We start from the raw sequence: 14,777 nt of genomic DNA on the forward strand, positions 1-14,777 counted from the left end.
GCAGTCGGACATCCCTCTCACAATCTGGGACCGCTGGCTCCCAACCGCTTGCCTGCCTGCTGCCTGATTGCCCCTAACTACTTTTGCCTGCCAGCCTGATCACCCCCTAACCACTCCCCTGCCAGCCTGATTGACGCCTAACTGCTCCCCTGCCAGCCCGATCGCCCCCAACTGCCCTCCCCTGCTGGCCTGGGCGCCCCTAACTACCCTCCCCTGCAGGCCTGGTCCCCCCCAACTGCCCTCCCCTGCTGGCCATCTTGTGGTGGCCATCTTGTGATGACATGGGTGCAGCCATCTTGTGACCACATAGGGGTGGCCATCTTGTGCAAGGGCGTGATGGTCAATTTGCATATTATCTCTTTATTATATAGGATTAGAGCCATGTTGGCACTTTAAGAGCTTAGATGTGTACTGTTATCATAGTCATCAAGAAAGCACACACTTCAGTCTGTTTTGTATTGAATGCTGGTAGTTAAATAATTGCACAGGTCAGCAGCTCACAGTGTTATTCCTTAATGAGCAATTGTTGTCTACTGTTTGAACATGAATTTAAAGCTTGTTTTTATTCATAGGGATAACATTTAAAATGTAGATTATATTTAGCTAGTTTGCAGATGAAAATTTTGTGACTCAAATATGCAGTATTGAAATAACTTGCTATTTTCCTTCATAGATATATTTTCAAAATACTAAATTAGTCATGATTATGAAACATGAAACATTTAAATGCCAGCTTATTTTTTTGAAATACAAGTCTATAATAGTATTTTAGGTATTTCTAAAGTTGTTATTTTAGTGAAATACTCTTTGATACAGAGGGTAAATGACCTGTTTTGGTATTTTTAGTCTACAATTAGTACTGTTGCTTGATTTTTTTGTTTTTAATTTTGAAGCAGTATTCTCTCCTAATGGATATTTAAATTTGAAAGCTTGTGATTTTCATTAGTTTTTAATTATTAAAATATCCTCTTTCAAATATTACTGATTCTCTACTAAATATATAAGTATTTATTTAGCATTTTAATATATATATATATATAGCATTATTTTTTTTGTGGTTGAAAAGACAAAATTATAGCCATAAAAATATAAATGATACAATATAATTTATTAAAAAATTGCATTCTATTTTTAAATCATCAGCTATAAAAATAATGGTACCACCCTCAAGCTCTAAATAGCTTTCAAACCCGTTCTTAAAAATAAATAATCTTGTTTGTCATATGGGTTCTAATCTTATTCTCATTTTCTGACACATGGTTTATATACTTATAAATGTTATTCTTATATTTAAATGATCTAATTAAGGCAGTTCCTTTTTTTATATTCATAATGCCTATTTGTGTCCTTATGTCCTTTAAAACTTTTCTTTATTTTCTAGATCTCTTTTTATGACTTGGCTATATTTAAATATCAGTTTTATTTTAATGAACCAACTAAATTTCCATTTTCTAATACTTGTAAAACAATTCCATTCTCAGTATCTATTTTTTCTTTCCTGTGAATAAAGTGGGATAATAGTTGCCACCTAATGTGAATAATATGTCATATAATGAAGTCTTTCTGTCTCTATGGAGTAATTATGTGCTTTTTCTTATAATTTTAGATCAAGACACTTTTCATGGTTTTTAAAAAGTCCATTATGTTGAACAGTGGTATCTAGCTTAAAAAATTTCAATATAATTTTCACGATGAGAGAAAATAACAGTCTTTAATTTCAATGTTTTTGAATTTAATGAAGGAAGAATTCTTCTTACATTGTTAAATAATCTTTGGTATTGCATAATATATACATTATTATTGACACATTAAAACATGTATTAAAATAATTATCAGGAGTTATTTCATTTGCGGTTTATTTAGTGCAGATATGCAAAGTAAATGTGTGATGTTCTGCTTAATTGGATATTTTTTCTCAATATTTTTCAATAATATATTCTTTTAGGCTAAAAGGAGAAAGCAAGCAAGTGATGGAATATAGAAAGAGACTAGACGAGATTATCTGTTGGTTAACAAAAGCCGAGAATGCTGTGCAAAAGAGATCCACCACTGAGCTGGAAGAAAACCGGAAAGAATTAACAGTAAGTGGCTTGTCTCTACATTTGCCAATACTTTTTTGATGCATGAACAATTACACTAAAAATAAAATAAAATATTAGAAGAAGAAAGGAGTAAGAAACTTTGTACTTTGTGGTATAGGTGGTGAACTTTAAAGAGGACTATCTTTGTCTTTTCTTCTAAAGAGCAGTTGTATTTTGTTCTTGCAGAGGTAAGGCGTCCCTCATAAAAATGATAAGTCCTGTGGTCTCAGTATTAGACCTAAGGTTTTTAGGATATCTTAAATAGACATTATCATTGTAGAATAAATTATTGCTTTGAAGTAAAGTTTTTGCTTTCAGATTTAGAAGATAATTGCTAATTACTAGCTATAAAGTTGAGTTTTGTAGAAACAAAACTCTAAGTGACTTGAGTAACTCATGGCGGGTTACTCTAGACTCAATGTCATGGTTGTATTAATAAAATTTTTTTCTGTTTATCTACAACCTACAAGGATTGTTTATAGTTGTTTATTTATAATACATATAAAATACATAAAGATATATAAATAAGTATACTCAAATAGCCATAAATTTTATATTTTTTTGTGTTAAGAATTGACTTATTGTAGAACATAAGCATACTGTGTTCATATTTTTATTTTAAAAAAGAAGAAATTGGGTGTGTATGTGGATGAACACACAGGCATGCATCAAAGTATGCCTAAAAGGATGCCCACTAATTTGAAGAGATTTTGTTTAAAGGAGTAAGATAAGGCATTTTGGGAAACCATTAGTAACAACAAAAAAATATGTTGGAAACAATTATTAAGTTTACTTTTCAAAATGTGACATCAAATAGCTAACAAACTTGTTCCTGTTTTAACTACAAATTTCATTCATTTTCTTGGAACATCCTTTCTGTAAACAATTTGGGGGCCATCGCAAAGGGTGGGACAGTACAATAGGGTCGATAGAGATGAGGTAGAGAGAGGTGCATACAAGGCTCCTGCTGGCTTTTTATTTTGTTTTGGCCTTTCATTGGAACAGACATCATTTTCATCATCTAAGAACAGAATGTTAAGTTATCAGTGTAGATATGAGAGGATATGGCTCTATTATAAGACAGGGTGGCGGTGGGAGCACCCAAGTACACATTGCAGGTGGGTGGTCATTCCCATACCAATTACAATTTGTTAACATGTTCAAGCTTCTTAAAAGTTTATTGTCTACTTAAGAAATTAAAAATTCACATCTGTAAAATACCCAAAGTATGTTAGTTTCTAATACAGTTCTTGAACTTTCTCTAGTATGACAACCTTCTAATCATACCTCTCTTCTGACACCTTTAGGACTTAAACCAGGAGATGGACGTACAAGCTGAGAAACTCAAATGGCTGAATAGAACTGAATTGGAAATGCTTTCAGATAAAAGTCTGAGTTTACATGAAAGAGAAAAGATTTCAGAAAGCTTAAGAACTGTAAATTCAACCTGGAATAAGGTGTGCATTAAAAATTACTGTGGCACCTTTCTAAGTAACTTTATCCTAGAACTTCACCGATTTTACTGTATGTAGGTGAATTATGAATGTCCAAGAACAAGCAGTGCTGACTGTGCAGAGAATTCCAGCAAACACACTTTGGGAACTACTATTCTGGGATATTTCATTCATTCATGCAGTCATTCACTCACTGAATAGGTTTTAACTGGACTCTCACTTTATGCCAGTCACCATTTTAATACAGCAAAGAGTATGTCACTCCTTCTAATCCAAAGAGTTTATTGTGGGGAGACAAGTTGCTAAGCAATTATAACAAAGAGGGATCCATAGGGATATAAAAGTAGGGCATATGACCTGGCCTTAGGGGGTAACTGTGGATGGTTTTTTGGAGGAGATAATTTCCAAGCTAATTTGTAAAGGATGAATAAGAATTGGACAGATGAATAAGGGGGGAAAGGGCATTGCAGAGAGAACAGCAGCAAGTGAAATGGTCTAGAAGAGACAGGGAATGAGCACAATGCACTTGGGTCCTGGAAGTCGCTCAGTATGAAGTGAAGAATGAGTGATGCTTGCAAACATCAGATCCTGGAGGCCGCACCATGCATCACAAAGAATTTAAACTGTGTCTTGAGAACAGTTCATCACTTTGAGAGCAGTGGGCAGCGATTGAAGGTGGTTAAGCAGGAGAACGTTACCTTTTGAAAGCTCACTATAGCTGAACTATAGAGATGAAGTGATCCTAGGATGGATGTCCTTAGGATATCAGGAAGTCAAGTAACTCCTCTTAGCAAAACCTACGATCAGATCAGGATAACTGATCTGGAAAGATCAATTAGTCATTAGCTTTGTCAAGGGGGCTTCAGGGAGACACATGATGACTTCAGATTTGGACATGTCTGAATATCCAGTTGCCGGAGGGAGCCAGACTGAAGATATATTTTGGGAGTCCTTGGCATCTTTAACTCTTTATGGTAGATGTAACCATTAGAAACCAAGACCCAGGGAGAGAAGCCTGAGTCAATGATAGAAAGACTAAAAAACCTACCCTTTAGAATGTTAGCATTTGATGGATGGGCAGAGGAGAATGAGCTGGTGAAGGACACTTAGAAGGTCAGAGAGAAGTGGGAGGAAAGTCAGGAGTACAGACTATTCAGAGTTCAAGGAGGGGAAGTGACAGCATTAAATGTTTCAAAGGGCCAGGGCAGCTAAGGACTGGATGGCATTCTTTTTTAAAAAGTATATATTTTTATTGATTTCAGAGAGGAAGGGAGAGGGAGAGAGAGATAGAAGCATCAATGGTGAGAGAGAATCATTGATCGGCTGACTCCTGCACGCCCCCTACTGGGGATTGAGCCTGAGACCAGGGCATGTGCCCTGACTGGGAACGGAACCATGATCTGGTTCATAGGTGGATGCTCAACCACTGAGCCACAATGGCTGGGCTGGATGGCATTCTTGATAGTAATGTTGGTGGAGTAGGGGCTTAAGCAAGGCTGCAGTGGATAGCAAAGCTATCATGTAGAATGACACTTTCTTTTTGGGAAAGATAATCATCTTTATTTATATGGTACTCTTCTCTTTCCATTTGGCCGGATGCTATAGGTATGCAGAGACGTGCCGAGTGCACTGAAGGAATGCGTCCCGGAGCCCTGTTCTGTTTCTCAGTCAAGAACTGCTGGTAAGATACAGTTTATTCCTTAACCATTTTTTATAAAAATAGCAAAATATTATGACTGTGAGCATCATATATGAATTAGAGAAAACTTTAAACTGGAAAACACAACGCAGTTGTGATTTGTTATTCTATTTTCAGTTATTTGAAAGGAACATCTTCTTTAAACCCAACACATACTTGACTGCAAGGCACGCATGAGAGATAAAATTTTTGCCTTTCCTGGGACCAGAGTGGGACCTGGTCCCCAAGAGAGCCTGGGAAGGGAAGGGAAGAGACAAGGTGGGGAAACTGAGGACATGCGGTTTTTCAGAAAGTCAGCTATAGCCATTATGCAACATGCCCTGGGTGGGGTGTAACTGCATGCAGATCATGACTGAGAACAAAGGATTAGGTATCCTGGAACCAGGCGGGAGATGGGGTTTTAGAAGAGTTCTCCATCCCAGGGAGGCTATTTACTGATAGATGCTGATGATCACTTAGGTGTGGAGGAAAAAGTTTTCTCACTATTTCCTTCTCTCCTTGCCCCGATCAGAGTGCAGGTTATGGCACCATAGCTATTACACCGTGCCCTGCTCTCTCTCTTGACTGTTCTTGACCCTTTACTGTATTAATTTTAGAATAGGAAATTTCAATATATGATTTTGTCAAGATATATGCAAACATGTTGGGGCTTTTAATTTAAATTGTGCTGAATTTATGGATTGACTATATGTTTTAGAAGATTATTTAAGCCTTATCTAATATACCGTATGCTAAAGTGGGCTCCAGATGGGTCTAATAATTCAGCTACCTTGTATAAAACTAAAGAAAAACAACCAACCTTCCATCATTAAAAACAAAAGACAAACACAAACAACCAAGAGAGAAAAATATGTATCCAAGTTTTGAAGAAGACAAGAATCTCTAACTGAAAGTTCTGGAAAACAATCTCCCAGGATAGATTTATGGATCTGATCACCCAAATTTGATAACATCTATATGTTAAAAAGAAAACACACATTAAAAATCCTAAAGTAGAAACAGTGTTTTCAGCAATATGGCAAGATTCATCTTTCCTATAAAAATGAGTTCTTGCAAATTGAAAAGGAAGCAGATAAAGACCACAGTTATAAATTATACTATATTTGGTTAACAAACAAAAAATGTTTGCTCTCACTGATAATAAAAAACCAGTAAGTGAGCACACTGTCTGTTCATCCATTGAAACAGTATCGCTGGTGTGGATCCTTCATGCGGAGTCCACACGTCGCTGTTGCAAGTCTCAGTTTTCAACTTTTAAGGACAAATTTGCTAATGAATATTAAATACATTAATTTTTTCATATTTTCTGATCCAGTCATTCTACTTTAGCAAATCAATACCAAAGTGTTCATCAGAAATACGCAAAATACTCTACACAAAAAAGAAATTCCTTGCGAGTTCTTTTTTAAAGTGAAATGTAAGGAGCCATCTAAATATCCAGCTGTAGAGTTAAGTAACTGGTAGTGAATACATTTATATTCTTAGCTATTCACAATGATGTGGATGAAGAATTGCTAATGCTCATGTTGTAAAGTTAAGTGCCTTGCAAGCCCTCTGAACAACAGAAAACTATGAATAAATTGGCTCTATAATTAAGGCAAACCTCTTGACAAAATAAAATATCAGTGCTAATTTTCTCACAGTTGGTGTATTTTTCACTTTATCTTCTCTTGGTGTCAGTGTTAGTTACTTCTGAGTTATTGCTGCCCTAGAATATTGTGTAACTGGGTGTTTAATTGGCTTTACCACCACCAAGACATAGATACTGCCGGAAATACCATGGCCACTTCCATATAAAGAAATAGAAACTCTCACCATTTTTAAACCTAATCTAAATTTTACATAAGCACACAGATGCTTGTCACCATTGCCCCACCACAGTCAGAACATCCTATTGATTCGGTAGTACTTTGCTACATTTTTTATTTCAGCTCATCCTGGTGCCCTAAAGGTGGTGCTAGTATCCTCTGCATCAGAACCTTCTGCTCAGTCTCCTCGTACTTCAGAAATTTCACTCCCTGCTGATCTGGATAAAACGATAACAGAACTAGCCGACTGGCTGGTATTGATCGACCAGATGCTGAAGTCCAACATTGTCACTGTCGGGGATGTGGAAGAGATCAATAAGACGGTTTCCAGAATGAAAGTAGGTGCACAGGGTACAGGCTTGTCATGGCAACACCTCACCACACGGGTAGACACAATCTGTTTGGCTCCCTTTTGTTTGTCCTGAACTCTGGGAGAGTGAGCTTTAAAAACTTCTTTATCTGCCAAACAGCCATCCCAGGCTACCTCTGAAGAGTCTAGATTTTCTTGCATTTATGCTGTTTTGGTAAGATCACCTTTACCAACTTGAGTTGTAGACTCAGTGTATATTTTAACATCTGAAACGGAGATTGTAAATCTAGTCCCATCAGTACAAATATAAACTAGCGTTACAGTTAATGTCTAGTGTGATGTAGTATAATTTCCTGAAGTGCCTTTTCAACTTATGCTTTATTTGTTTAATTGCTGACATTAGCAGTGAGAATGCCTGACCATAATTTTATATATATACACAAACATACCATGTCACGCCAATTTGTAAAGTTCTTTTTCCATATTCAGTGTGTGCTAGGTTCTGGGCTTGTGTGCTGTATAGAGATACGGAAAAGAATATACTAAATACAAATTGGGAATGAACCATTAAATAACAGTGATTGCTAACTGTTATTAAGTACTTAATGTGTGTTGGACACTTTTGTAAGTAATTTACATGTTTACTTCCTTAACTATCTATTGAAATAGTTACCAAATTTATCCCAGATTACAAATATGCCCTGACTCTGATGGAGGCACTGAATGTGTACAAGTGAACAGTCTCTATGCAGAGCAGCGTGTAATAACAGGCACAGGCAGGTACATGTGACCTGATAGGGGAGCCCGGGTGAAGAAGAGAGTTACTCCACAGTGACGGAAGTCAGACCATGTGGGATTTTCTCATCTAGAGACAAGTAAATGGCATTTCTGGTCTGGGGAGCAGAGGGAACAAAGACATGAGGCGGGGGAGCATGGAGGGTGAGGGACATGGGGTCAACATTTGTGCAGCGAAGAAATGCAGTGGGAAGTGAGATAGCAAGGGCAGCTCGAGTTCACTCTGACGGAGCTTGCAGGCCACGCAGAACCCTTTTCATCTGTAAGCAATGGGCACGTGTTTTTATTCCTTTTCTTTTTTAAAATTGTGGCTGGAGACTGATGATAACAATGATCTATTTTAGCAGGAAGAATGGGAATAGTGCAAGAGATGTTTAATACAAAAAAAAAAAAAAAAAAAAGAGCCTTTCTGGGCTGCTAAGACCATGCTGTCGCAATTAGCAGAGATTCAGAATAGCAGAAGTGAAATGTAGATGAGGGTTTGATTGATTCAGTTTTGAGTATGTTGTATTGAGAGGTTCTTAGGCCATTTAGAAAGAAATGATCAGCATTCATTGAAATGTCTCTCTGGACTCAGGATTGGAAGTTGTGAATAATCCATTTAGGAATAACATTTGACACTGTAGGAGTAATTGGAGTCTGCAAAATTAGCGAATTCCTAAGAAGAAGAGCTGGGAGAGAATCTTTGCCATACCATTTGTACCTATTGGAAATAGTCTTTATGGCTATTAGTTCTATATTTAAAACACACCATTTTCTTACATTAACTTTTCTCCCATCGTTATCAGTACTAAGAGATAACTGTAGAGCAACAGTTTTTTGTTTCTAAAATTATTTAATTTACAATTACTCCAAATAGCATTTTTCTAATACCTCACTGACATCCCTGTAGGTGACATTAGTTTGTGTTCATACCTGATGTAGGCCTGATATGCAAGGTATCATCTGCAGAAATCACTGCTAATGTTTTCAGAACAGTTTTTAGTTTTTAAAGGGACTTCTTACATTTAATCTCCTCAGACCTGATATAGCTGAGCTGTCAGTATTTTATTTCTTTTTGTGAAAACAAAAACAGAGAGATGAAGTGCCTGGTTACCTAGATGGTAAATGGCAGAGCTGAGATTTGAACCTAGGACTTACTGTGCCACATCTCAGATGCCTCACTGTCCTGTATAGGAGACAAATAACTTTGATGTCAGTACACCAGTTTTGCTCCTTCGTGTTCTTGGCGAATAGACTATTAGCCTATCTTAAAAATCATTTCTTTTTAAACAGATCACAAAGGCGGACTTGGAACAGCGCCATCCTCAGCTTGATTATGTTTTTACACTGGCTCAAAATTTGAAAAATAAAGCTTCCAGTTTAGATGTGAGAACAGCAATAACAGAAAAATGTAAGTCCAAAAAAATTATATGTCATCATCTACTTTCACTGAAAATGATTACACACATATACACCTTTTCAAAGATTATTCAATGAGAAATTAATATTATTTGATATTTGATACTCTTTATCTATTAATAAATACAGTTTTCCCTTGTGTTTTTTTTATCATTTGTGAACAGTCAGAATTCCCTTTTGAATTCCTCAAAGTATTAATATTATTATGTTTACGTAGTTACTGATTCATTGGATTATTTGCTGTTAAGTTAATATTCCTTTGAGGAACCAAGAAAACAAAAATTAGAGAAACCCACAGGAATGCGAACCCATTCTTTCATTGTAATTCATTCACTAAAACTAAATCTTAGCATGTCTTTTAACTCATGTTTTCAAAATTCAGTCTAAAAATATTTTATTGAGCACTACTCTGTACCTCTGTAGCTGGCAGTAATTTTGGAACACCTTAGCTAAAGACAAAAAAAGCAAAATAAAAAAATAAGCAAACAAAACAACCACAGCCACGATTTTTGTTTCAAATTTAATATCTGGCTTAAAAGCATCTGTATGTCATATCAAACAAGTGTAAATTCTCAAGAATGGGAAGACAAAAACAACCTAATAATAAAAGGAGGGAGAAAGAAGTAAAATGGCGAATTCAGGAAAAATAACCCCACTTGGTGAGACACTAAAAGTGCTCTGCTAACTCACCTGTTATAATAAACCTTGTTGCCACATTTATTTTGAAATCAAAACATACTTTAGGGACAGTCATAGTCTGCTTTTGTCACCCTCTTCCACTACAACCCTTGGCCCCATCTGTAGCTGTTTTGTACTGTATATGTTCTTTAAAACCTCTGGACAGTTATTCTCCTTACCTTTATTCGCATATTTTTTTCCCTCAGTCTTTTCTCCCCAGGTGAAATTCTACTCCGCTAATAAAATGTCACCCCCTCTATAAAGTCTTTCCCACCCTGTTCTGGTCCCTGGTGTTTTCTATCTTTAGTTCCTATCTTTAGATCTTTGCCCCCATAACTTCATTGTGAATCTCACAGTTACTGAAATTTCTCTCCTCCACAGATTGTGAATAGTCACGTTTCTGGGGCCTCCCACTGTGCTCCATACAAGTGATGGACTTAATTTGTGACAGAATATAAACTGGAATGTATTTTATCACCTTGTTTACTATTTCTCGAGGGGAGAAATTCGACTATTTCTCCTATAAAAAAGGCGCTTTGATTTCAAAATAAATGTGTGGCAGCACGGTTGTTGCAAGAGATGAGTTAGCAAAGAGCTTTTACTGTCTCAAAGTGTTGCTTTATTTTTACTGATTCAGCCATTTTTCCTTCCTTTTCTGAATTGATGGATTGCTATGCCTATGAAGATCTGGAGGGACCCCATTTCCCATCGCTGGCAGGGGAGCTCCTCTGGTTTAATGACACCAAACTCTTTGCAAATCCATCTCCATTTTGCCTTTTCCACCATCTTATGTTTATTTTTTTTTCCTTTTCCCCACCACCTCTGTATTTATCCAAAGTTTCTTTCCTTCTCCCAAATATCTTCCCTTTCCAATTCAACTCTTTCTCTCTCTGTTTTCTCTCCATTTTCTTATGTAGAGACTGCATAGTCTTTATCACTATTTATTATATGAGAAGCCATCCTCAGCTTCTACTACCAAAAGTAACCTGCTTTTTGTTCTTATTCACAAATAATAGGATCATTTGCTTATTTTTATGATAAACTGGTGATATTTGCAGTCGCTTGATGTCTTTAGTTTTATTTGTTCAATATTTCAGGATTCTGTTTGTAGTAGAATTGGTCAAAACTATTATATGTAATTCTTTAACTGACAAGTAGAACATTATGATAGATTTGTCTTCTCCTTAAGTTACAATCTTAAGAAATTTATTTAAGCTTTTATTCAGACAGTATAAAACAAATCATCTTATTGACACAATTTTTTAGAATTAATACATGTAAGTGTAATTTGCAGGTTTCTGAACAATATTGGATTGATAGCTTTAATGGTTTATTATAGCCTGTATTATCCCAAGAATTTTACCAGAAGAAATGTTATATTGTAATTAAGTTCTTCTTGGCCTGGTACTTAATTATAGCCCTTCAGTCTGTCTGACATTCAAAATAACTTCTAGAAGTTTGTTTTTAACTTTCTACCTATTATCAATGGGTTGTTGAAGGCATTGAAAGCTATTGCTTGCTGGTACTTCAGTTTAAGATCATGAACTGCCCTTGAAATCATTAATCAGAAGTTTGTTTCCTTAGATCTTTCTTTTTTTCCCCAAAATATATTTTTATTGATTTACAGAGAGGAAGCGAGAGGGATAGAGAGTGAGAAACATCGATGAGAGAGAAACATCGATCAGCTGCCTCCTGCACACTCCCCACTGGGGATGTGCCTGCAACCAAGGTACATGCCCTTGACCGGAATTGAACCTGGGACCCTTGAGTCCGCAGGCTGATGCTCTATCCACTGAGCCAAACCGGTCAGGGCTCCTTAGATCTTTCTTAACTTCATCTTAAAAATGAGAAGAGGAAAGAAGGGAGGGAAGGAGAGAAAGAGACTGAGAATGAAAGGAAGAGAAAGAGAAAGAAACAATAAAAAAGAGCAGACAAGAGCCAATATTTGTGGGCTGTTGTTTGTTGTTGTTGTTTTTTTTATGATAAAGGGCTGCTGGGTACACAGAACTTGAATTTACTTTACTTTTAGTGTTTCTCTTGAACTTCAACATAGAAAAGTACTTCCTTTTAGAGAGGTTTAATGCTACAGTGAAACAAATGTGAAAGTATTCTTAAGGAGTTTTCTTTTCAAATCAAGATTACCTTAGAGCATCTCCTTTGAGGATGACAAGTGACTATGTCTCTGTCTTAAAGTTCTGTCACAAAGTGCTATTAATACCTTTCTAAACCAGGTCCTGTAAATATAAAACAAGATAGAAAATTATTTTTCTTAGAATTTTTTGCTTTATCAGTTCACAGTAGTAGATATTTTTTTATTGTGAGGTATTTTAGTGCATTTAAAATATATATTAACCAAAGAACTTGTATGAATATATGCATAACCCATGGCCACAGGCAATAGTGTGGTGAGGCCTAGGATGGGGCAGGAGTCTGGTGGAGAGGGGTCATGGGGGGAAAATGGGGGACATCTTTAATACTCTCAACAATAAAGATAAATTAAAATATATAAAAAACTGCTCATATATCAAAAAAAGAAAAGAAATAAAAGTGAGGCCAGCAGTTGGAACAGTAAAAAAATAAAATTTAATAGAGTTTAATATAAGAATTTTTCCTCAAAAATGGTTTCCGAAATATATCAATTGTATAGTATGACAGACTGACATTTCTTTAAAATGTGTGTCGACTTGCCTCTTTTCTCTTTTCTATTGATAGCTTCATCTGTAATAAATTTGGTATCAGATACTTTTCCCCTTTCCTGAGAGTCACTTTCAGGAATTCTTTTTTGTAATGTTTCCTGTAGTGGAGAAGGTCAGGAACCAGTGGGATAGCACTCAGCATGGTGTAGAGTTGCGGCAGCAGCAGCTGGAGGACATGGTGATTGACAGCCTGCAGTGGGATGATCACAGAGAAGAGACTGAAGAACTTATGAGAAAATATGAGGCTCGACTCTATATTCTTCAACAAGCCCGAAGGGATCCACTTATCAAACAAATTTCTGATAATCAAGTAAGACCCATTAGATATCTTTTGGCGATATTGATTTGTTGGTTGTGTGGTTTTTTTTGGTTCTGTAATTTTAAGGATTCTTGTCATGATGTTTCCCCAAGTTCTTAGAATACACATTGAAATTAATATAAAGCATTTGACCAGGAAGGATTCTGAAAAATTCCTGGAGGCATAACAAATGGAAATGTACATATATCTTAGATTTACAGCTCACTGACTCCTTGCAAATGGAACACACCCACAAACCGGCCACTAGAAAGGAACATTTTCAGGACCCCAAGAACCTTCTTTTGTTCCCTTCATGTCTACCCTGAAGGTTATTTCTATTTAGGAAATTTCTTGAGACTTTCATTTGAGGGCTACTGTAGGGAACAAATCAGGTAATAAGTAAGTTTAGTTTCTTTTAATACCTTTATAACAAACTGATTTATCAATGTCATCAGAGCAGGTACCTTCTGTGATCAGTTTGGCTAATAGAGTTGATGATATTGAACATGTATGGCACTATTTAAATTTTCTCTGCAATCATAGAAAATACTCTTGAATTAGAGGTTATGGTTGTCAGTTTATATTTTAGTGTAACATTTATTTGCCCTTCAGATAGCCTAAGATAAAAGTGTACATTTGTGAAGAATATAATAATGGATATGTAGGAATCTAAATCTAAATCATGAAAGTATATTTTCAGTCTTCATATGTATGGACTTTCTGTGGTTACAATATAAAAAACAAGTGGCCAGGTGTCCTGATTTCCTGGATCATTCCTTGTGTTTATGATATCTGCTAATTGTTTTCACCAAATGAATCAAAAGTAATATCAGCATAGCCCCTGAAACTTCACTAAAGGAATACAATTCAAAGTGGTATCAATGCTTCAATCATCATATGTAGAATATCCTTTTATAATTAGCAGTATGGTCATTTCCTTCTGAAACTTTAGGGTTGACTTTTCTGTCAATAGCTACAAAAAACTATAGGAACTTTCATTTGTCCTTTAGATTTCATGAGGAGTATCTTGATCCAGGGACTCTCAGAGACTGAAAAAGTATGTTAAGGAATTGATATGCCAATGGACATAGCCTCGGTGTAGCTATTCAAGCAACTCCCAGTGAACCTTGCATGGCTGCTTGATCCATTCAAGCAGTTACCTGTAAACATACACAGTGATCGAGGGGCAGGAGATAGAAGACTTCCGTATTGTTGGCCCTTTCCATTGCTCTAAGTACATATAAGGGAACTCTATAGTCAATTCATTCCTAATCAGTGCATGTTCCTGTAAGGATCACATGTATAGCAGAAGGAATGAAAAAAGACATTGTTTTTAGGAAATAAAATATCTAAAAGAGGAAGAGATAATCATTTGTTTAATGTCATCTGCTATGTACCTGATCACTTTCTTAGTCATTTTTCTTTTCACATCTGTAATTATTTTGGTTTAAACTTACATGCAAGAGTTTGTCCAATAATTTGTTTTCTCCTTTTGATATCTGTGTCTAAAACATGTTAAAACCTACTGGGAGGACCAATGTTTTGGCAATACTGGTT

At 36.1% G+C, this 14,777-nt stretch overlaps 1 protein-coding gene across 1 annotated transcript in view; it reads left to right on the forward strand.

Moving 5' to 3' along the window:
* The window catches only part of UTRN (utrophin), a 233,802-nt gene that overhangs the window by 198,226 nt on the left and 20,799 nt on the right, over positions 1-14,777 (forward strand). The window contains exons 48-53 of the mRNA XM_014533928.1: positions 1,946-2,081; positions 3,389-3,538; positions 5,141-5,216; positions 7,166-7,380; positions 9,423-9,540; positions 13,027-13,232. Of these exons, the coding sequence (XP_014389414.1) occupies positions 1,946-2,081; positions 3,389-3,538; positions 5,141-5,216; positions 7,166-7,380; positions 9,423-9,540; positions 13,027-13,232 (901 nt within the window). The remainder of the gene's footprint in view (positions 1-1,945; positions 2,082-3,388; positions 3,539-5,140; positions 5,217-7,165; positions 7,381-9,422; positions 9,541-13,026; positions 13,233-14,777) is intronic.

The sequence above is a fragment of the Myotis brandtii genome, unplaced genomic scaffold (genome assembly GCF_000412655.1).
Source record: "Myotis brandtii unplaced genomic scaffold, ASM41265v1 scaffold123, whole genome shotgun sequence".
Taxonomy (NCBI): Eukaryota; Metazoa; Chordata; class Mammalia; order Chiroptera; family Vespertilionidae; genus Myotis; species Myotis brandtii.